Raw genomic sequence first — 24,373 nt, 5'->3', positions numbered from 1 at the left:
GAGGTCCACTCCAGACCCTGTTTGCCTGGGTGTCAGCAGCAGAGGTTGCAGAAGATAGACTATTGCTGAACAGCGAGTGTACCTGTCTGATTCTTCCTTTGGAAGCTTCCTCTCAGGGGTGTACTCCACCCTGTGAGGTGTGGGGTGTCAGACTGCCCCTAGTGGGGGATGTCTCCCAGTTAGGCTACTCAGGGGTCAGGGACCCACTTGAGCAGGCAGTCTGTCCCTTCTCAGATCTCAGCCTCCGTGTTGGGAGATCCACTGCTCTCTTCAAAGCTGTCAGACAGAGTCGTTTGCGTCTGCAGAGGTTCTGCTGCTTTTTTGTTGTTGTTGTTTAGCTGTGCCCTGTCCCCAGAGGTGGAGTCTACAGAGACAGGCAGGTTTCCTTGAGCTGCTGTGAGCTCCACCCAGTTCGAGCTTCCCAGCGGCTTTGTTTACCTACTTAAGCCTCAGCAATGGCGGGCGCCCCTCCCCCAGCCTCGCTGCTGCCTTGCGGTTAGATCGCAGACTGCTGTGTTAGCAATGAGGGAGGCTCCGTGGGCGTGGGACCCTCCCGGTCAGGTGTGGGATATATTCTCCTGGTGTGCCCGTTTGCTTCAAGCGCAGTATTGGGGTGGGAGTTACCCGATTTTCCAGGTGTTGTGTGTCTCAGTTCCCCTGGCTAGGAAAAGGGATTCCCTTCCCCCTTGCGCTTCCCAGGTGAGGCGATGCCTCACCCTGCTTCAGCTCTCACTGGTCGGGCTGCAGCAGCTGACCAGCACCGATTGTCCGGCACTCCCTAGTGAGATGACCCCAGTACCTCAGTTGAAAACGCAGAAATCACCGGTCTTCTGTGTCGCTCGTGCTGGGAGTTGGAGACTGGAGCTGTTCCTATTCGGCTATCTTGCTCCGCCCCCTCAAACTCATTCTTTCAAAGAGCATAAGCCTTAAAATGGCTTCCCACGGCTCACCCTAGCAGGCAAGCAGTTCACTTTTGAAACTAATGATAAGGAGGTACACACAGGATTGCCTGTTTCCATGAAATTCCAGTTTCCAGCAGCAGAAGCGGGACAGTTCTTACAAGTAACACTCTAACATGGCAGCTTTCTCTTCTAACAAGGAGTCTGTATGGGCAATCAACCATTTGTCCTATTTGTTGCTGAAACAGGATTAAGATGCCTTAGTGGCCGGGGGTGGTGGCTCACGCCTGTAATCCCAGCACTTTGAGAGGCCGAGGTGGGAGGATCACAAGGTCAGGAGTTTAAGACCAGCCTGGCCAAAATGGTGAAACCCCGTCTCTACTAAAGATACAAAAAATTAGCCGGGCCTGGTGGTGCATGCCTGTAATTCCAGCTACTCGGGGGGCTGAGGCAGGGGAATCACTTGAACCCGGGAGGTGGAGGTTGCAGTGAGCCAAGATCGTGCCATTGCGCTACAGCCTGGGCGACAGGGCCAGACTCCGTCTCAAAAAAACCAAAACACAAAAAAAGATGCCTTAGTTTTCAAAAGTTATTCTTATAATATGTTCTTAGACTTTGCAAGTGTATATTTGAAATGATACTCAAGGTTCCATGATGAAAGTACAAAATATGATAAAGTAGATTCACACATTAAACTAATATCAGCTGGGCAACTTTATGCCAGCTACTATATTAAATGTTTCATACAAGGTTGAACAAGTGAACTTTCAAAATCCCTTCTGGCCTATGACTACACCAGCTCGGATCACTTGCATAATGCTAGATAGCAAATGAGGCAAACAGAATCAATGATTCTTAGCATTAGAATCATCAATATCTTACTTAGATTATAATGGTAACACGGTCCTTAGGATGACAATGAAAGGTCAAGAAACAGACTAGTGTTTAAGTTTACAGGACACCTGATAAACATGTTTTGTGATTCATACAGAGAGAAACCTCTACTGTTTACAAATTAGAAAATGCCTGTACCTGACCAAGCTGAAAGTGCTGGAGATTTCCTTGAGCAAGTACCTTTTACTAGTCAAAAACAGGTCCTTCCTTCATGCAGTTTCTAAAATACTTTAATTACTAGGTTAAAATGATGTACAATGCCAAAATATCAAATAATTCTGAGAAAGAAAATCTTACCTGATCTAAGAGGTCAAGTCGGTTGACATAAGCTCTTTCGGTAAGCAAAAGTTCATTGGCTATTTTGTGAAGTTTTTGCTCATTAGTCTCCTAAAAATTGAACAGATATTCACACATTAGGAAAGATACCTTGGACAATATTTCTAAAGTAAAAAACACCTCTTCAAATGATTTGATCGAAACAGTTTTCTCAAGCTTTTCAGTTACTCAGTTCTTTCAGCCATGAAGAGATGTCAAATCAGAAACGAACAAAACTAGAAATTAGCAAGCAGCTGGATTTAAACTACAGTTTCTCCTTTGACCTCTGCAGCCATTACCACTATCATATCTACCTTTTTCCTGGAAATCTTTTATCCTTTTCAGTTTCTAGCATTACTCTTTCTTCATTTTTCCATCTTTCTCAGGCTACTCTTTGGAAATGTTATCACTCAGACATCTTGTCTGATTATCAGCTCTATACATTCATTAAGTTTTTATTTTTTAAAAAATATTTTATTAGGCTAGCCGCAGTGGCTCATGCCTATAATTTCAACACACTGGGAGGTAGAGGAAGGAGGATCACTTGAGCACAGGTGTGGTAGCGCATGTCTGTAGTCCCAGCTACTTGGGAAGTGGAGATGGGAGGAGGTTGAGGCCACGTAAGCCATGACTGTGCCACTGCACTCTAGCCTGGGCGACAGAGCAAGACCCTATCTCAAAAAAACAGAAAGAAAAACTTCAATCAAATAATACAGAAAATAGCAGAGTGAACTCCCACATGCCCATCCAGATTCAACAAGTATCAACTCATTGTTAATCTTGTTTCATTTATGCTCCCCCTCACCTCTGTCTGCCCATATTATTTTCCATTAAATCCCACTTTATTTGTTCAGTATGTATTTATTTAACCCTTAAATATATTTATATAACCCTGCCAGTTTCATGATGACAGAAACATTTTTTTCTTGCTAGCTGCTGTATCTCCTGTGTCTACTACAATGCTTCAATAAAAACACTGGTATTCAATACAATATTGCTGAACAAATGAATGAATGAGTAGCAATCATATACCTAACTATCGCTGGACATTTATTACTACTTTGACATGCTGACAACACAAGCCCAAATTCATCTTTTCTGAGAAACTTCTACCCTACTACTAACTCCTAATTTTCTCCTCCTGGTAATGGTACAGTTACCTGGCTTTGGAATCTTGAATTAAATTTTGTTCTCTACTATGGCATCCTAACTGCTACCAAGTCCTACTTATGATACTATGTCTAAATTTAGCATTCATCCTTTAATCTGTCAACACTGCCACCCTGTTTTGCTCATCTCTTCTCAAGCCCAGCCCAATCAATAGCTATCAAATGATCTGATTCCAATATTTTGTGGTTCTTACCTTGTATATTGTCGTATGAGAAATCTTTCTAAAACTTTTCTTTGTTCCACATTTATAAAGCATTGTCAAGAATGAATTAATCCTTATAAATACTAAAAAGAAACAGTATTTCCAAATAATTAAGCCATTGTCTCTGAATGTTATTATTTTTGTATTTTATCAGTTGTTTTGTGGAAATCTTTCTAATGTATATGCTAAGATTTCTGCTCTGAGAAAAATATATAACAAAGTTATATCCTTCCAAGTACTTCTCTCTTTTTTTTTGAGACAGCGTTTTCCTCTTGTTGCCCAAGCTGGAGCACAATGGCGTGATCTTGGCTCACTGCAACCTCCACCTCCTGGGTTCAAGTGATTCTCCTGCCTTAGCCTCCTAAGTAGCTGGGATTACAGGCATGAGCCACGACGCCTGGCTAATTTTGTATTTTAAGTAGAGACAGGGTTTCTCCATGTTGGTCAGCCTGGTCTCGAACTCCTGACCTCAGGTGATCTGCCCCCCTCAGCCTCCCAAAGTGCTGGGATTACAGGCATGAGCCACCGCGCCTGGTTCCTTCCAAGTACTTTCTAGGGTTATTTATCTTAAAGTGAAAAGAAAATTCTAAACTTAAAAAAGAAAACAAAACACTTTGCATTGCACACATAATTCTACTTTCACAGAAAGAAAAGCCTTCGTTCGTCTTCTTCTCACTGACAGGATAAAATCCATACTGTGTACATTCAGGGTTATTCAGATCTCTACTCACTTCCTCAAACTTCCTTCTCATTCTATCATCACAGGCACCATTCCCTCCAAACACATCACTCAAATGCATGTTTGATTACCATCCAAATGTGTCCCTGGCCATCTCTAAACCTTTCTTCTTTCCATCCTCTCCCTGGCATATGCTCTTGCTATTGCAGCTCTCTAGGCATCTAAGACACTTTTCTTTTGATGGTTGCATTTCCAATTCTTGTCCATGGAGCCTTCTTCAACTATTCAAAGCCCTTGGGCTTGGTCCTATTAGAAGGCATTCTGTGTTTCATATGCAAATCTTTGTATTGAAAACTTTCTATCTACTACTTTGCTGAAATACCCCCCCTTTCTCTGTAGGAGCTTATAAAGTATAGGCAAAACTCTAGAAGCAAAGTAGACCAAAGTAAATTTTAAGCCAGTGTCTAACTTATGTATAAATACTACATTTTAAACTGTGTATAAATGCTACTAAGTTCTACGAATACTTCACTGTGTTCACCTCATAAGATCTACTTCATGCTTTACACTTTACCTACAAGATCCATTCTAATATATAAAGTTAATGTGTTGCTTCTTACAGTGGCATTGAAATGAGGTATTTTTAGGTGAAGTCCTCAGGTAAAGCAATATAATACTGTTTAAATAATCTGTGGTCTCAGAAACACAGATATAAGAACTATGTAGTCATCTAGTTGCACAATGAGTCAAAGTTTTGGTTTAACTTAATATAATTCGGGATAAAGTATTGGCACTGTTTGTTGCCAGCCTGGCATATTTCCCACCCCTCATTTCTTAATAGTATCCACGTTGGGTTAGTGTATATATTACTATTATACAGTCAGTTCCTCTAGGGAAACAGACCTTATTTCCAGATCAAAAGGTGGAGCCCTGAATAGTGTAAGAATCCAAGTACATAGTGATTGGTTCTGGAGATGAGATATAAGGAAATATACGCTAAAGGCTTTGGCTTTGGCAATAGGTAGCTTCCTATTCCTTTTTTTTTTTTTTTTTTTTCAAGACGGAGTCTCGCTCTGTCGCCCAGGCTGGAGTGCGGTGGCGCGATCTCAGCTCACTGCAAGCTCCGCCTCCTGGGTTCACGCCATTCTCCTGCCTCAGCCTCCCGAGTAGCTGGGACTACAGGCGCCCGCCGCCTCGCCCGGCTAGTTTTTTGTATTTTTAGTAGAGACGGGGTTTCACCGTGTTAGCCAGGATGGTCTTGATCTTGTGACCTCGTGATCCGCCCATCTCGGCCTCCCAAAGTGCTGGGATTACAGGCTTGAGCCACTGCGCCCGGCCGGTAGCTTCCTATTCTTAAGGCAGAGCCAATGGGAAGACGTCTCTTTTTGGGGTTCCCAGAAAATGAGAGTGTATGGAGGCTTAAGTGCTATGAGCAACCAGCCCATAACCACAGGAATGAAATCAATACACTTCATTATTGTTTAGGCCAGGCTAAGTGTTACTTGTGGCCAGAAGTATCCTGATTGATATATGAAACATATGCAGGATACTCCATGAAATTTAAAAACCTAAGTAATTTTTAAGCAATTACTACTTATAAGGAGAAAGAGATAAAACTTAAATACATTGTGGGATAAAAACGTGACTTTCCAAACTGTAATAAGTAAACATAAACGCATAGTAAATACATAATATACCTATCAACATTTCAGAGGAAGATACAGGAATATTCACAGGAAATACTCCCCTGTATCAACGTTGTAAGCCCTTTGTTTTATTTTGCTGTGTTTTTTTTTTTTTTTTTTTTTGAGACAGAGTCTCACTCTGTCACCCAGGCTGGAGTGCAGTGGCGTGATCTCGGCTCACTGCAACCTCCACCTGCTGGGTTTAAGTAATTCTCCTGCCTCAGCCTCCCAAGTAGCTGAAACTACAGGTGCACGCCACCATACCCAGCTAATTTTTTGTATTTTTAGTAGAGACGGGGTTTCATCATGCTGGCCAGGCTGGTCTCGAACTCCTGACCTCGTGTTCTACCTGCTTTGGCCTCCCAAAGTGCTGGGATTACAGGCATGAGCCACTGTGCCCGGCCTGTTTTGCTTTTCTAAGCAAGAACGGTTGAGGCATAATTTATAAACAGTAAAATTCGCCCTTTTTGGTGCATAGTTCCAGGAGTTTTGACAAATACATGTGATAATGTAACCCAGACTTCCCCATCCTTTTTGGCACCAGGGACCGGTTTTGTGAAAGACAATTTTTCCATTGACTGGGTTGGGGTGGGGAGAGGTTTCAGGATGATTCAAGAACATTACATTTATTGTGCACTTTATTTCTATTATTATTACATTATAATATATAAGGAAGTAATTATACAACTCACCATAATGTTGAATCAGTGGGAGACCTGAGCTTGTTTTCCTGCAACTAGGCAGTCCCATCTGGGAGTGATGGGAGACAGTGACAGATCGTCAGTCGTTAGATTCTCATAAGGAGTGGGTAACCTAGATCCCTCACATGCGCAGTTCACAACAGCGTTCAAGTTCCTATGAGAATCTAACGCTGCTGCTGATCTGACAGGAGGTGGAGCTCAGATGGTAATGTGAGTGATAGGGAGCAAGCCTGGAAATACAGATGAAGCTTCACTTGCTTGCTCGTCTGTCCCACTACTCACCTCCTGCTGTGAGGCCCCATCCCGAATACGCCACAGACCAGCCGGTACCAGTCTGTGACCCACAGGCTGAGAACCTCTGATATAACCACTACCATAACTAAGATATGGAATATTTCCATCATGCCTCAACTATTCTTGTGCCCCTTTGCAATCAACTCCCTCTATCCTTCTATCACCAGATCCTGGTACCTACTGATCTTTCCTTTTCTATGTCATGTAAATGCATGTGCCTTCTTAGTCTTGTTTCTGTCATTCAGCAAAATTCATTTGAAATACATGCATGTTGTTATTAGTAACAGTAGTTTATTCTTTTCAAGCCCTTGGTTTTATTCTGATAGTGGTGATGTATCGTTTTGACTCACTCATACCCTACGTTCTGATTCTAATTATGACAATATCTTTAAAGACAGCAACCTGGCAGAACTTGTGCCATGATAAAATAATACATCTTTCATGAATCAGGGAATATGTTAACTAACAGATCTTACTATGTATTAATGCTATGCAATGAAGTCACCCCTGAGGTCTCCCACAATCCTACAGGATCTTAAATAGGAAGCTTATCAGAACAATCTGCTGACTGCAAAGCATGCTTTAGCTGAACTTGGCAATTGTGGATATCCTGGTCAGATTTTGCAAAATCCAAGGGGGATGCCAGCAGTTATTAGCAAAAGCTATGCTCTCTCCACACAGATGGTCTTCTACATGTTAGGTCCCTAACCCTGACAAAGCCAACACAAAGATAAGCAAAAAGTAAGTTTGCTGACAACATATGGTTTAATCACTCACTTACATATAGGTTTGCAGAAAAGTGACTAAAAGTGAGATGGAGATGAGTAAATCATGGACTAATTGTGCCTTGCTTTAGGTCAACCAAAACAGCAATAATATCACCATAATAATAAAAGCTAACACTTATTCACAGATTACTGTATGCCAGACTCCGTTATAATTATTTTACATAAACTGATTAATCCTTACAACAATAAATACCATTATTATTTCTATTTTATAGATAGCACACATACAACAAACAAAATCCAGAGGCTCAAAGAGGCCAGGTTACTTACCCAAGGTTAGAGTTAGAAGTAACTGTATCCTATAGGCAAGTACACAATTTTAAGTTACTATTCATGATATACCTTGGCTCTCACTATCATCTTTCTTTCAACAAAACCCAAGACTGTGATATGTGCCTGTAAACAGGCAGACTGACAAATCACCAACTATCTGCTTACAAAATCCACCTGAAAATGAAAAGTGGTACTACTATATACTTTAATTTATACATTCTTTTTTTCCAACATAAGTTCTATTAAAAAAAGACGTTTCAGCATTTTAGTAATTATTAGGTATACAAAATACAGTCATTTTGAAGTAATAATATGGTGGCCTCCAACTTGAAAAACTTATTTAAGAAAACACATCAATAGGTACATTTAAGGGGAAATAGATGATTTATTTGCATGCATGCGGCTTTATTACTATATTAGAATTACATATAAATAATAAAGTAGTTTTAAAATTGCTGGTACATTGGGGCTGTAGCCGGATTTTTGTTAACTAGGAAAGCTAAATGGGTAAACACTGTTTCTTAACATCGGGCACCTCAAAGTTATATAACCACTACTCATGCTTAGCACTTTACCATGAAGCCATTTATTCTTGCAATCTTTTGGGAAACAGTAATAGTCATGCACTATTAATTTAATATATAATGCCATTTTCTTCTATTGAAGTCTAAGGAAAAAAAGCTTGCCTTTTCAACATAATTTATAATTAAAGTATAATTTATAGTTTTTCAAAAATGGGATTTTAAAAGCATCTTACTTTTGATATCCCTTTATTTTAAATAGGGATATCAAAAGTAAGATGCTTTTAAAATCCCATCTCTACTAAAAATACAAAAATTAGCTGGGAATGGTGGCACACATCTGTAGTCCCAGCTACTCAGGAGGCTCACGTAGGAGAATCGCTTGAATCCAGGTAGTGGAAGCTGCAGTGAGCCGAGATCACACCATTGCACCCCAGCCTGGGCGACAGAGCGAGACTCTGTCTCAAAATATGAAAAATAAATAAATAAATAAATAGATTAATTTTTAACTTACAAATACACACACAATACTATACTCATAAATTGAAAGGTGATTCCCAGAGTACTGCCTCAAAATAAAAATACATGAGAGGATATCGAGGCTATCAGCACCAAAAGTTACACTCCTCTTAACAACAATAGAGTATGCAATTAACTTTCCTCTTTCTGTGTAACGCACTTCCTAGGCTGTTACTGTCTGCCTTCACACCTCCAGTACCCTTTAAGAGAGATCTGCTCCTTTCTCTCTAGGCTTAGGTTCAGCCTGGTTGTTAGTCACTGTAGCCCACTACTTCATGAATATACTGCAGTGTCAGTCCTGCCTCCTCATTTGCAGATGCTACCAGATCCTGCAGCTCTTTTCAGACCTTTTGGCATGACTCTCCCATACGGCTGGAGGCAGAACAAAGGGCCCCCACTGCAGCTCACAGAGTTCATTAACCGGATAGGCAGAAACACTTGGGTGGCACCAGTGATTCAAAATCTTGGTGCCATCCACCCTGCTACATGCCTCGAAACTACCAAGTCGGGGAGCAGATCTTCTGGGAAGAATGTTGTAAATGCTAAAAACAATTATAGTTTCCTGAGAAATGCTTCAAAGGCAAAATCTTCAATTATTTTAAAATGAATCAGACAATATTATTTTTTATGACTCTTCAGCACATGTTCTCATATGTGATTTCATTTTAGGTAGGAATAAGTTTCCTAAAAACATATACTAAAAGCTACTAAAAGGCTTTGCAGCTTTTCCTATCTATTTATTAGAGGTTATAGTCAAAACAAGTAAATTATCAGGTTTTTACAGGACATGAATAAACAATTATTAATCATGGCAAGTTTCTACTCAAATCTGCTGTCAGTTATATTCTTTTATGGAAAAAGAGGGTGTACCCTTTGTATAGGTACAAGCATCTCTGTGGTCCCTAAAACCCATCCTCTGGTAAAGAAGTTGAGTCAACTTAGGGAATGAATATTTGATTTTGTGCCACAATTTATCAGATGCATCAACACTTTGATACGTCATTTTATATGTCTTGCCACACACTGAAGTCTTCAATGGAGCCACAGGCTGTTAAATTAAAATTAGGTCACAAGGACATTTGAATGTCACATAATTGGTCTAACCTATTACTTGTATTAGACATCTTCATTCTGTGATATTCCAAAATTCTGCAGATTCTTTATCATGAAAGTAAGGAGCTGGGAAATCAAGGAAGCTATTACAAGTCAGAGATGGTGACAACTACCATTTAATGAGTACTTACTACGTGCACTATTCTATGTGCTGCACATGAGTTATCTCATGTAATCCCAATCCACCTGTGAAGCAGAAGTATTATCACTCTCATTTTATAGATGAGGAAGCTGTGTCATCACAAGGTTAAGTAACTTGCCCAGAGTCACACAGCTAGTAAGTGACTGAGCCAGGATTCAAACCCAGGTCTGTGAAAACCAAGTTCTTGCTCTGCTACAGCCTTTTGCACGAGGAGAAATCCCTCTGGATTTAGGGAACAAGAAAACCAGAAGGTAGAGGAATAAAACACAGGTTTCATGTTCAAATAAGATCATGTCATAAATGCCATCAAAAGGGTCATGAGGTCTCAAGAAAGATTTGTTAACAGTAAGGAATTTATCACCAGACTCACATTATTAAAAAGAGAGAGAGAGAGAGAGAGAACACTCACTTATGATATGCACATATTATTCCTTGCCTTTTTTTTTTTTTTTTTTTGAGACGAAGTCTCGCTCTTGTCCCTTAGGCTGGAGTACAATGGCGCGATCTCGACTCACTGCAACCTCGGCCTCTTGGGTTCAAGTGATTCTCCTGCCTCGGTCCCCGCAAGTAGCTGGGATTATAGGTGCCTGCCACCACGCCCAGCTAATTTTTGTTATTTTTAGTAGAGACGGGGTTTCACCATGTTGGCCAGGCTGGTCTAGAACTCCTGACCTCAGGTGATCCACCCGCCTCGGCCTCCCAAAGTGCTGGGATTTCAGGCATGAGCCACTGTGCCTGGCATTCTTTGCTTTATAATATAGTGTCATAAGCATCAACAGGCTGTCAGCTCAGCATGATCTTGCAAGAAGCTTTGGGAGGTAAGTCCAGGCCTCCTTGTGACCTACCACCAATATGTTCCCAAACTTAGGTCTTCCACACTAGCCAATTCAAAACTTGAAACCAGAGGGGCGAACAGATAATGGCATGATCTCAGCTCACTACAACCTCTGCCTCCTGGGTTCAAGGAGAGTTAAAAGTGAGAGCTTTTAGGCCGAGCGCGGTGGCTCACGTCTGTAATCCCAGGACTTTGGGAGGCTGAGATGGGTGGATCACGAGGTCGGGAGATCGAGACCATCTTGGCTAACACGGTGAAACCCCGTCTCTACTAAAAATACAAAAAATTAGTCGGGTGTGGTGGCGGACGCCTGTAGTCCCAGCTACTTAGGAGGCTGAGGCAGGAGAATGGCGTGAATCCAGGAGTTGGAGCTTGCAGTGAGCTAAGATCGCACCACTGCACTCCAGCCTGGGTGACAGAGTGAGACTCCATGCCAAAAAAAAAAAGTGAGAGCTTTTAATCTGAAGGTTTCAATTACATTCTTTCGTGACATGTCGGGGACGAGGGGGAAACAGAGGTTGCACAAAGAAGAAAAGTTTGGTTACTTGCACAAGATCAGACAGGAAGTAAGTGGTGGTGAAGAGAGAACAACTTTGGTCTTCTTATAATCCACGTAATATAAGTTACACTAAAGAGTCCTTTGAGTTTTATAGAAATTAAAGAACAGGCACCAAGAAAAACTGAGTTTATGTATACACATTAAATAACTGAATTAACCTATCTAAAGACTTAGTCATCAAAGTATCTCAGTCATTTATAAATGCTTTACGTTAATTCCCTTAAGTTAGAACTTTGTACGCACTAATGAGAGTACATCATGTGGTAACAACCAACGGTCCTCAAGCAGGAGAAACAAAATACGGGAACCGTAGGTTAAAAAAGAGGTGGTATGCAAACTGATCTCTGTGTATCTCACAGTGGGAGAACTGAAAGAGAGGGCTCATATTAATCTGGCAGAATGTGTTGAAATTTGGATCTATTAAATGACATCTCAGGTCTTGAGTCTATTGATCTTGATTCACAAGTGAGGAAACAGGATGTTTAATTAATAAACACATAGCTTTTACGTGCCAAGGCACTGTTCTAAAGCATTTTACAACTAGTACATGATCTATACCTCATAATGTTACAAGGTAGATACGCTATCTCCATTTTACAGATGAGGAAACTGAGGCACAGGGAGGTTGAAGTAATCTGTTCAAGGTCACAGAGCTAGTAACTGCTTGAGTGGGATTCAAATCTAGAGGACCTGGCTCTTGAGCCTGTGCTCCTGACCACTAGGTTACGGTATCCAGCTTTTTAATTTGTTTTTAAACCCATACAAAGCAAGATTTTAGCTTTCCATTTCTCTCACACTCACACTAAACTGGGTCTTTCTACACGCTGTGACCTCCAAGCACCTGATCTTTCCCAATTCTCCTGGTTCAAATCAACATTCTGTTAAACCCCATCCTTTGTTCTCTTGGCACTGCTGACTTGCTGATCCTGGCTAATTCCCGTTCCAAGTCTGCTTTTTCTCTTTCTTGAATTCCAGGCCACTCAGCAATGCTGGGAAGACTTCTGACTGGCCCAACAGTCTTTGCCCGAGGCTCTCAGAATCATGGTCACAGTCGCCACAATAGCCACCTTTTCTAAGCTCCAAGTCTTGCACCCGGAGGACTTCCTACTGGTCTTGACAGGGCACTGCCCAAATCGACACTTCAATCACAAAGCCTGCAAACTACCTTGGTGCTGTGGTCCCGCAGTCCATCCTAGATTCTCCATGACTTCGCTGTTTCTGCTAACAACAGCGAATTCACACTAATAGCCATGATGTAAACCTTAGCTTTATGAGTGAGGCCTTTTCTCTTTATCTCAGGATATCTTGAGTAATGGTCATTTGTTGTCTTAACTCTCCATCTCAACTATAAGTTTCTTCTTTGGATTTACTGCAGTGCCTTGCCCATAGCCTATGTGCAATATACATTTGCTCAACTTTGTTCAATTACCCAAGTCCACCAAGTTATATACTGGTATACAGCTAGTTAGCTATCAAGTCCTACTAAAGGCCTAGGTCTCCAAGTTAACTCCTAGTTCCATATTCTAAATGCTGACCATACTTTTTTCCTTAGAGCTTACCAATATGCCTGCACCCCCACCCCATTCCCCTCCATCCCTGTGGTTCCAAAACACAGTTCTCTCTTCTTTTTCCTCTTAGACAATTTATTAAACATCCTTTTCTATTGTTTGTGCTTCACAGCTCAACTCCTGGCCCATTTCCTGTTCCTACACATTCTGCTTTGCCAACGTTAATCACACCCTCATGCACATCCTCTTACATTCTTACCCTTTCCTGGGCTCTGGATCCATAGTTCCACTTGCTTAATTAATATCTCCAAATGGATGTTTTGCAGGAACTATAAACTTAGTGTAAGAGTACAAAACTAACCTAATTAGCAACTCTACTTCCTTCTCTCAAACCCACACCATTACTTTCCTTCCTGTCATCTCGATGATTTCAACATGTCAGGAAGCCATGGCCTGGTGAGTTTGTTAAAGTGATGTGTCTGGCCAGACACGGTGGCTCACACCTGTCTGCACTTTGGGAGGCTGAGGCAGGTGGATCACTTGAGCTCAGGAATTCAAGACCAGCCTGGGCAACATGGTGAAAACCCGTCTCTACAAAAAATACGAAAATTAGCCAGGCGTGGTGGCACATGCCTATAGTCCCAGGTACTCGGGAGGCTGAGGAAGGAGAATTCCCTGAACCTAGGAGGTGGAGGTTGCAGTGAGCCGAGATAGCGCCACTGCACTCCAGCCTGGCAGCCTGGGCAACAGACTGAGACCCTGTTTCAAAATAAATAGATAAAATAAAATAACCATTAAAAATTTTTAATTATACAAAATGTGATGTGTCAGTGGTCACCTAGCTAGTAAGTGACGGGGCCGGGATTCGAACTCAGGTCTTTTTATTGCAAAGCCTTCATGCTTAACCTGTAAATTGTAATGCTTCCAAAATATTCCTTTTTTTTTTTTTTTTTTTTTTTTGAAACAGTCTCACTCTGTCATCTAGGCTGGAGTGTAACGGCGCGACCTTGGCTCACTGCAACCTCCACCTCCAGAATTTAAGCAATTCATCTGCCTCAGCCTCCTGAGTAGCTGGGACTACAGGTGCATGCCACCACACCCAGCTAATTTTTGTATTTTTAGTAGAGATGGGGTTTCACCATATTGGCCAGGCTGATCTTGAACTCCTGACCTCAGGTGATCCCACCACCTTGGCCTCCTAAAGTGCTGGGATTACAGGCGTGAGCCACTGCACCAGGCCCAGAATATTCCATTTCTGTAAGACATCTACACCTGGACTTCCAAGAGGCCCCTCAATTCAGTATGTTAAAATGTAATTTTTTTTTTTTTTTGCCCATAAAATAGGTTCTGCCTTCCATTCTCTTGTAGCTCATTCAATGGCACACCATCTGCCAATTCATCCAGCCTAGGAGTTAAACCTGACTTAATCCCCACATCTACCCACAAGGTCCTCAGAATCTTCCTTGTCTCTCACCCTCTGCCTCATCCAGGACCCCTTCATCTCACACCTGGACTAGCGCAGTTGCTTCCTAACCATGTGTCCTGCTCCATCTGTCTTCCCTTTCATCTGACTCATTTTTCAAAAACCCACACATGTGTCATCATGTCACTTCCATGCTTCAATTGTTTCTAAGGCCAGATAATATTAGGCTTATGGAAAGTCTGAATTAATATGAGGGAAATACCTATGTATAACCCAACAAAACAGGATATAGAACGACCATACATTATGCGATCAAGTATGTTTTTTCAAACAGCTCATAAAAACAAGCTAGAATATCAAATATCTAAGCAATTCTCACTGGTAGAATTACGGGTGTGGTTTTTGTGTGTATTTTCTGTGTTTTGCCAATTTTCCTCTTTTTCAATGAAAATTCTACACTTTTAGCAACTTAAAAGGTTTTAAAAACCTTTTAAGATTTTTAAACTTTTTAAACTTTCAAACTTTTTAAAAAAGTCTCTAATGTTTTCAGGAAAAAAATATGTACATTCTTAACAGGCATTCAAAAGGCCATTGTAGTCTGTTCTTAGCTTACTCTTTTAAATCTAGCCTTGTACCTCTACATTAATTTTTCTAGCCATTCTGACCTCTTATTACGCAGTCAGAAATATTCCCCCAAATGCAGCATCTACAGTCTTGCCTCTACTCACTGCTCACACTTTCACTCATCCCCATCCCACTGCATCTTTGATCTCACCCAGCAATCTCCCATCCTTGCTTCAAGGATACTTCAACTGCTTCTCAGCAGCCTGGCCCTCAACTAGTACTCCTGGGGCACAACTGCTTCTTCATCTGCATTTCCTTTTTTTTTTTTTTCTTTCTTTCTTTCTTTTTTTTTTTTTTTTTTTGAGACAAGGTTTCAGCTCTGTGGCCCAGGTGAGAGTGAAGTAGCAGGATCGTAGCTCACTGCTGCCTCGACCTTCTGGGTTCAAACAATCCTTCCACCTAAGCCTCCTGAGTAGCGGGGACCACAAGCAAGTGCCACCATACCCAGCGAACTTTTACATTTTTTGTAGAGATGGGGTTTTGCCCGTTGCTCAGGTTGGTCTCGAACTCCTGGGCTCGAGAGATCCTCTGCCATAGCCTCCCAAAGTGCTGGGATAGCAAGTGTGAACCACTGCACCTGGCCCAGTCATCTGTATTTCCAAAGCACTTACTGTACCATATTATGTCAATTTATGTATGTCTCTCACCCCTCAGCAGACTGAGGCTTTGTTGATAGGGCTTGTTTAGTCCATTTCTATGTTTCTGGTGCCGAGGAGAGTGAGCCTGGCACACTGAATTTTTTAATTGAACAGTTCAATTTTTTTCACATTTTTTTCTTATATTATAAACATAGTAAACTGAGTAGCCACAAAAAAGAATTTTCTGAGTTCACCATTCAGTTCTAAGTGAATAAAGAAAAGCTGCCTTTAAGATATATGTATATATGCATACATACACACACATATACACACATATATATAATTTTTGAGACAGCCTCTGTCACCTAGCCTGGAGTGCTGTGGTGTGATCTCAGCTCACTGCAACCTCTGCCTCCCAGGCTCAAGCGATCCTCCCACCTCAGCCTCCCGAGTAGCTGGTGGTGCATGACACCACACCAGCTAATTTTTTGTATTTTTAGTAGAGATGGGGTTTTGCCACATTGCTCAGGTTGGTCTTCAACTCCTGGACTCAAGCAATCCACTCACCTCGGCCTTCCAAAGTGCTGGGATTACACAGGTGTGAGCCACCGCACCTGGCTGCTCTCCTTTCTTTCATTTCTTATCCCTTCATTTTCCCACTCCTGTGGGCATTTGGGAAATGCCATCAAATCTAACACTAGCTTAAATGAAACATATTTAAGACTATTCTGAAGTCACTATCTATATCCACTTCCAGGAAGATAAAAGTTTTTCAGTTGTCAGCGTATTGAAACTAAAAATATTCCATTGTATCTTAGAAGTTCAACCCATTAGATAGCTTAAGCAGCAGCTGATAATCTGGTGTGCTATGCTAGCAAGGGAATATACCTACATATCACCGCATAGAATTAGTACATAATCACTGAAATGGGCCTTAAGATTTTTCTTTTTTTTTTTTAGTGGGGGGGTTGGCTTTTACAACATGAAGATAAGGCCTTAAGATTATATACAGTTAGATTCTTTCACTAAACACACAAAGAATTATTGACTTGTTCAAGCTCATACTGCAAGTTAATGGACAAGCCGGAAGTAGAATTGAGATTTCTTTGTTCTAATTGTTTGGTCTACTATATTACTACTGATATTTTTATTAAGATTTGTTTCTTAATTGTGGTAAAACACACCTAATAAAATTTACCGTCTTAACAATACTAAGATTTAAGTTTGTATTTAGGAAGAAGGAAAGGCAACATAACAAACATCAGCGCAGCAAAGGTGAACACACTGCTGCAGCACAGATATGAAATCCTAACATTCCATTTTAACAGGAGAGATGTGGTATTTGCCAGAGAAATTTTGCTTTTTCTTCCCACATACAGCATGTGCCATCCACTGTGTAAAGGCCCATTCAGGAGAAGGGCCAGTAGTACTATTCTATGTTTCACTAGTTCAGTAGGAAAATTCTATAAAATCTCTCCCAAAGAAGTGTAAGGTTCATCTATGAAAATGCATCCATAATAATATGTGAAGGGAAGAAAAAGTACCATCCAACAACCATAGGCATCATCACCATTTAAAATATTTTTCTTTATAAGAACAGCTCTTACTATTTTATAGATACTTGCTGGTGGCATCATCCCAACAGTGGTAAAAGATTTTCTTGGTTCTAACCTTCTCTTCCTTCCATCATGGTTTATGAACAAATACACTAAAATCTATCATTGTATTGAGGTATAGGGATTCACTTTGCAATGTCCTGTTTCTTTACTGTTTCAGATGTTACTGAGTATGACTCACTTTCTCCCACCCACTTCCTCCTTTAAACTTTCTCTGCTTCAGAGTCAGTATATATTTCACCAGCAAATCAGCATTTTCTAAGCTGATATTGTGCATATGGGCAGAGAAACCCCATCCAGGCAGTTCATCAAATCACTTCCTTCTTTAGAAAGGACAGAAATGTCCAGTTCTCAACAATCCCACCGGCTTATTACCCACGGCTGCTTCATTTAGTGACATTTCTTGCATTTAGCCATTTAAGTTTGTGATGTGTTGCTTCAGGGACACACCACTGGCCTGGGAGTCACAGCATTGAGGTTGTGAGCTGTTAGTCAAAAAACAGTGTGACCTTGAAAAAAAATCATAAGCTTTCTGGGGCTATTTCTTCTTCTATAAATTAATTGCTAAACTAAGATTTCTTTTTTTTTCTTGTTGTTTTTGAGACAGGGTCTCGCTCTGTCACCCTGGCTGGAGTGCAGTGGCACAATCATGGCTCATTACAGCCTTGACCTCCTGGGCTCAAGCAATTATCCCACCTCAGCCTCCCGAGTAGCTGAGATCACAGGTGCGAACTACTATGCTCTGCTAAGTTTTAAAATTTTTGTAGATAGGGGCTCTCGCCATGTTGCCCAGACTGGTCTTGAATTACTGGGCTGAGGAACTCTTCCTGCCTTGGCCCCACAAAGTACTGGGATTACAGCAATCAGCCACCATGCCTGGCTCTAAAATGATTTTTAAATGGCCTTCTAACTCAAAGACCATTTATTACGAAATTGGGTATTAATTAGAAAACTTAAAAAAATTAAAAGCCTAGAGTTATAAATATAATCTGTTGAATAATTTAATACTTCCATATTCGTGTCCTTAAAAGTAACATTTACTAGTGGCAAGTTCATCTTACAGGTCTACTATTTATTCTATTAGAAACTTCTGAACAACAAAGATTATACAATTTCTTCTTGCTTGGTCGATAAGTATTAGGGATACAGCACCAACATCTAGAACAACAAGGAACATTTTCTATGTAAAAACAATACGTTTGTGGATTTCTTATATTAAAGTTTCCACACTGTTCTGACTCCTGAAATTACAACAGAGATATTAACAGAAACTACACGAAAAGAAAAAGTGAAATATCTGTTTAGAGCATAGGGGAAATACTCATCAGCAACCAGAGCTTGAAAATCATTTAACTGCCAGTGTGGGTGACCCGATTCATACATTTCAGGGGTGCAATAAATAAATAGTTTTTTTTTTTTTTTTTTTTTTTTTTTTTTTTGAGACGGAGTCTCGCTCTGCCGCCCAGTCTGGAGTGCAATGGCCGGATCTCAGCTCACTGCAAGCCCCGCCTCCTGGGTTTACGCCATTCTCCTGCCTCAGCCTCCCGAGTAGCTGGGACCACAGGCGCCCGCCTCGTCGCCCGGCTAATAAATAAAGAGTTTTAAGCCTGTAATCCTAGCACTTTGGGAGGCCGAGGTGAGCGGATCACAAGGTCAGGAGATCCAGACCATCCTGGCTAACACGGTGAAACCCCGTCTCTACTAAAAATACAGAAAATTAGCTGGGTGTGGTGGCGGGCGCCGGTAGTCCCAGCTACTCTGGAGGCTGAGGCAGGAGAATGGCGTGAACCCAGGAGGCGGAGCTTGCAGTGAGCCGAGATCACACCACTGCATTGCAGCCTGGGTGACAGAGCGAGACTCCATCTCAAAAAAAAAAAAAAAAAAAAAACAAGTAGAGTTTTAAGACAACAATCGAACAGGCAGGGTTTTCCCTGCTTATGAGCTAGTCTCATGCTCTACCTTCATCTCATGGTGCTGGTCCAGCTGCTCCAATTCCAGAGGGCTTTCCCCATTTTGCCTCTCTTGTACCTTGGCTTCTGTTTCTGCCCCTCTTTCTTCTAGGGGGAGCACTGGGCCTATGCCTGGAGTCCTGTAGCTACTGTCAGAAGCATTTCCATCACAGTCATCTGCTGTGGGTGATGCAGGAGCTGTGGCAGTTTCATCTCTTTCTCCATTCACTATGTGCGTATCAAGCAAGGGTTCAGAAGCTTGAATAGAAGTATCTGGGCTAAGAGTGGCAGCTTTCTCCTCCTCACATTCCATCTGGTTTTGTGCTGCCATTACACCATTGGCCACACAAGTCTGTGCACCCTGAGTCTTATCTGTCTCATTTCCCTGCCTCTGTGGCAACTGCTGGGAGAGGAGTTTTTGTTGAGGTGTGGTTGTCAATCCATGCCTTCCTGGGGTTCTAGGAGCATTGAGGTTCACAGCAGAATCTTTCTTCAAATCACTATAATTTGATAATGAGCTAAAAGATAAAACACAAAGGAAGCATGAAAACATTGGCATGGAAAAAAGTTCTAGAATTAAGACAAGTTTATTCCAGTTGAAAAGGAATATTTGCTAATTTTTTTTTCTATCTCTGATGGTCTTAGAAACATGGATTTGAATATTCTCAGCGTAGCCCCAAGTCTCTGGGGATGCTATCCACATTTAAATAAAGATTGAAATAAAGAAGATGACCCTGAGTCTACCTGTGGGGACTGGAACACTTCCTTGGGCTGTTTATTTTATTTATAACTTAACTTTTCTTGATCCTTCCAGTGTTTAATAATGTGACTAGTTAGTAAAGACTTAGATATAATACTTACGTATATATCATCTCTTCCTAACATTTTTACTTAGTAATGTTTCTTAACATTTTTAAATAGGTGTAGCCAGTCCTTAATTCATGAACAAATTATGAACCAAAAAGTTACTTTTATTTGGAAGACATAATGAATACTCTGAAAGCTTTTTTATTCATGCTGTCATAGCTTTTTACCTGGTCTCTTTGTTTCCACTCTGATCCCCTCCCCTAGAACCTCTACAAGTCAGTCACAAAACTCTGACAGCTTCCTCACACACTCAAGGGAAAATCCAAGTCCCAGTGACAGCCTATGAGATTCTACATATTCTAGTTCCCAAAGTGCCTGGCCTCATTAGATTCCATTCTTCCCTAACTCACTGTGTTCTTGCCATACTCCTTGCTGCTCCCCATTCTTAATAACCAAGTGTATGTGTCTTTGGGTCTTTGCAGTTGCTGTTCTCTGCTTAGGACAATCTCCCCCAAAACGCTGGTATTTCTTCTCGTCATTCGGGTTTCTGCTCAGGTATCACCTCTCCAAAGAGGTTTTCCTAGATTCATCTATCATAACAGCACTCTCCATCACTAACTCCACATCTTATTTTATTTTTTTTAAAGTCCTTATTACTGCTTGACATAATAGTAGTCCTAATAGGAGAATGAAACTTACTCCCAATATATAACAATATTCCTGTGGAAATATTTGTACAGATTTTAATCTAGGATTCTGGGAGTAGAGTGGGGAATGGAACAAAAAACTTTGGGCTATACTCTTTGAAAGATTCCTGTGACCTAAACAAGAAGAAATAAAGGAACTAAAACTCGGTGAGGGTGTAGATTTCCTCTCTGCTTTATTCCTACCTCTTAGCATGGTGCTTGACACAGGGGAAGTACTCAATAAATATTTGATGAGCTTTGAATAACCATGATAATGATGATAATTGTGACAATAATAACAGCCAGAAACATTTATTAAGTGCTTACTAAGAACCACAAACTACAAGAAGCCCCTTACAATAATTACCTTGTTTCCTCCTCACAATAATTCCAAAGACAGGGATCCCATAGAGAAATCTAGGCTTAGAAAATTAAGGTGGCCAATGTCACAATGTAATGAGCAGAAAAGCCAGAAGTCAAACCATGAATCCAACTCTAAATCTCAGGGTCTTCACCCCAAGTTATGATGTACTGCAGCAGAAGGACAGAATGAGCATCAGGTGAATAGGCTGCAGGCAAAATGTGGGAAGAAAGTCTAGGGTTGATTATCTTCCTCAGTACAGGTAACAGGATAAAGGGAGGTGGGGAAGGAAAGAGCAAGCAGCCCAGTTCCAAGGACAATGCTGAGATGTGTCATCTTCGCTCTCACTTCACTCTTCCCGGTCACTGCTGACCTGGACTAGAGAATGAAACAGGGAATAAAAGTAGACAGCAAGAAAGTGATGAAGGAGGAAAAAAGATACAAGTAAAGTCCAACACCAGAGGAAAGAAAGGATAAATTGAGTGGGGGAAAATGTCATATATATAAAAGTTGGAGGTGGGCAATATAAATAAATGCTATACACTCTTCAATTGAGATTTGCCCCCTCGAAGAAGACACCTTTGGCCTGTATAATTTCCCAAGTAGTCTTTAGAGATTTGAATCAAACTGTTCTCCTTCTCCTGCCCGCATCAGTCTCTGGATTCCCTGGTGAAAAGATCCTCAACAGATCCTCTGAAACAAATTTAAGCACGTTCAGGTCTTGTCTAAAGAATGGCTTTGAATGAGAACTGCAAATGTTCCATAGTAAGTGACATCAAGGGTATGAGTGGGAAGGGAGAGAAGGAGACTGGGAAGGATTAGGTGGGTAAGGAGTTAGTAAAAACAGTAGTTGAACCAGTACTTGGAAGATTCCTGCTGCTTTGTGGATGCCAAACCATAAGGGGAAAACAGTTGACCCTGGAGTGTCCATGGGAAAAACCAACGTTCCGGCCAGGCTCAGTGGCTCACGCCTATAATCCCAGTACTTTGGGAGGATGAGGTGGGCGGATCACCTGAGGTCAGGAGTTCGAGACCAGCCTCAACATGGAGAAACCCCATCTCTACTAAAAATACAAAATTAGCCAGGTGTGGTGATGCATGGCTGTCATCCCAGCTACTTGGGAGGGTGAGGCAGGAGAATTGCTTGAACCTGGGAGGTGGAGCTGAGATTGTGTGATTGCACCCCAGCCTGGGCAACAAGAGCGAAACTCCATCTCAAAACAAAAACAAAAACAAAAACAAAAAACACCAGTGTTCAGGTCTGTAGAAACATAATCTTATTTCTAAAATCTTAAAGTCTTTCCTAGGTTAAAAAGAGTATTCTCTCTTACTCTGAAAGAGAGAAAGAAGGAGGAATAGGAGAAAGAAAGAAGGAAACCACAGTAAAAATTAAAGAAAATCTACTTGCTCCAAATCTCTCATCTTAACAAAGTAGTGTTACTTAGGATTTTTTTTTTTTTTTTAAGGCAGGGCCCCACGCCATCGCCCAGGCTGGAGTGCAGTGGCACAATCTCAGCTCACTGCAGCCTTGACTCAAGCAATCCTTTCACATCAGCCTCCCAAGTAGCTGGGACCACAGGCATGCACCACCATGCCTGGCTAATTTTTGTATTTTTTGTAGAGATAGGGTTTTGCCACGTTACCCAGGCTGATCTCGAACTCCTGAGCTCAGACAATCCAACCACTGCGGCCTCCCAAAGTGCTGGGAATATAGGCATGAACCACCGCACCCAGCCGGGTAAGGTCTTAACAACAGTATGCTATGACCATTCTGACCAGACTCCACTCTTAACAGTTGTTGGTTCTTCCTATCAATTTCCTATAACAACTCAGTGCCTCCCTCTATTTCACAAAGCTAGTCTAAGCTCTCATAAGAAAGGTTAAAACTGAAAACAACCCTTGCAAGGGCAAGGACATCACTCAACAGTAAATACAAGTCTCCTACTGAAGTCCTATAGATCCAATGCAGTATTAACCCACTCAAACACTTCTGGGGCCAGTCTATAGTGGTAATACCTCACTGAGAACATATCATTGTTTTTTGTATTGGCAGTGGACTCTACCACAAATAATATTTCTTCACCAGACCTGCCAAAATACACTATACCCAATTTGCACTCAGAATAAATTTGCTTAAAAAAAATAATAAATTATAGCACATTTGTCCTTAGATGAATTAAACTTTCAACCTCTGCATCAAAACAGGATTGAATTTGTGAAGCTTGAATGATTAAAAGTACAAACATTTCACACGTAGACGAATCTAAAACAATGCAGAGTGGGTTAACCAAAATGGAGGACGCAGCCTTTGGAATACTGACCCTTTCCAGGTTTCAGAGAGTTATCCCTGAAACCTAGGGATGCAGGCTCTGACATGCCTTATGACAGGGATCAGGGCTCCAGGCCCTCCTATTACGCAGTCACTGGGCATGGCCCCTGGAATCTGCAAAGAGGGGTCACTCTGTTGTTATTAAGTCAACTTACCCTGAGCAGCAAAAAAATGTTTTAAATGGAATTAAACCATTCTAGTAAAGATCACTGTAATTCAAGATACCAAAGGTCCTATAAATCCTACTTCAGAGGAAGAGATGCTGAAGTTGAAATATTTATGACCAAAGTTCCTAAAATTTATCAGGAATGAAAATTGAAGACAGGCTTCTAAGTTTATTTTCTCCAGAACTTGTAACTTTGTAAAATAGAGGGGGGTTCTGAGTTGTCACAGGAAATTGATAGGAAGAACCAACATCTGTTAGACCTATTTAAAAAATGAGGGACACTGCAGGTTTTGTGCTTGGTCACAATTCCCAGAAGATACTCAAACTATTTCCAAGCTATGATTTCATTACATAAATAACAGTAAATCCCACAAATAAATAATAAAATCACCCTAATGGGAAATAAGTCCCAAATATTACACTGGAATGAATGAAAATATTTAGTTTCAAGGATGAAAGTGAAGTTGTACACATTCTGTTTAGTTATACATAGATTTTGGTGACAGATAACAAAATCCTACTCATAAAATTGTTAAAATTATATTTAAGTCAGTAACAAAATTCCTTTTTATCAAAAGACTAAGAAAAAATAAACAATTGAGATTTTTATAAGGAGAAAAGCAACTTATGTGGGTTCCATTTATCTTTAAATGAGAAATATATTATTTCACCTACTTTTTTTTCAAACATTGGGATTAAGAATATAAATTATATTTAATAAATACAAAACTGGGCCG

General features: G+C 40.9%; 1 protein-coding gene across 6 annotated transcripts in view; it reads right to left on the bottom strand.

Annotated features, from left to right (window-relative positions):
- FGD4 (FYVE, RhoGEF and PH domain containing 4) overlaps window positions 1–24,373 on the bottom strand; it is a 269,124-nt gene that overhangs the window by 53,259 nt on the left and 191,492 nt on the right. For 5 of the 6 annotated variants that reach the window (XM_030939319.1, XM_030939321.1, XM_030939323.1 and 2 more), the window contains exons 4-5: window positions 19,298–19,805; window positions 2,091–2,180 (exon numbers count right to left, since the gene is read on the bottom strand). In XM_030939319.1, the coding sequence (XP_030795179.1) occupies window positions 2,091–2,180; window positions 19,298–19,805 (598 nt within the window). Of the gene's footprint in view, window positions 1–2,090; window positions 2,181–13,356; window positions 13,678–19,297; window positions 19,806–24,373 lie in introns of those variants that run through there. The other variant, XM_030939324.1, reaches the window with a different exon arrangement.

This window comes from Rhinopithecus roxellana, chromosome 10, assembly GCF_007565055.1.
Source record: "Rhinopithecus roxellana isolate Shanxi Qingling chromosome 10, ASM756505v1, whole genome shotgun sequence".
NCBI classification, from domain to species: Eukaryota; Metazoa; Chordata; class Mammalia; order Primates; family Cercopithecidae; genus Rhinopithecus; species Rhinopithecus roxellana.
Note: the sequence above shows the minus strand (reverse complement) of the source record. Positions and strands in the feature narration are given on the sequence as shown.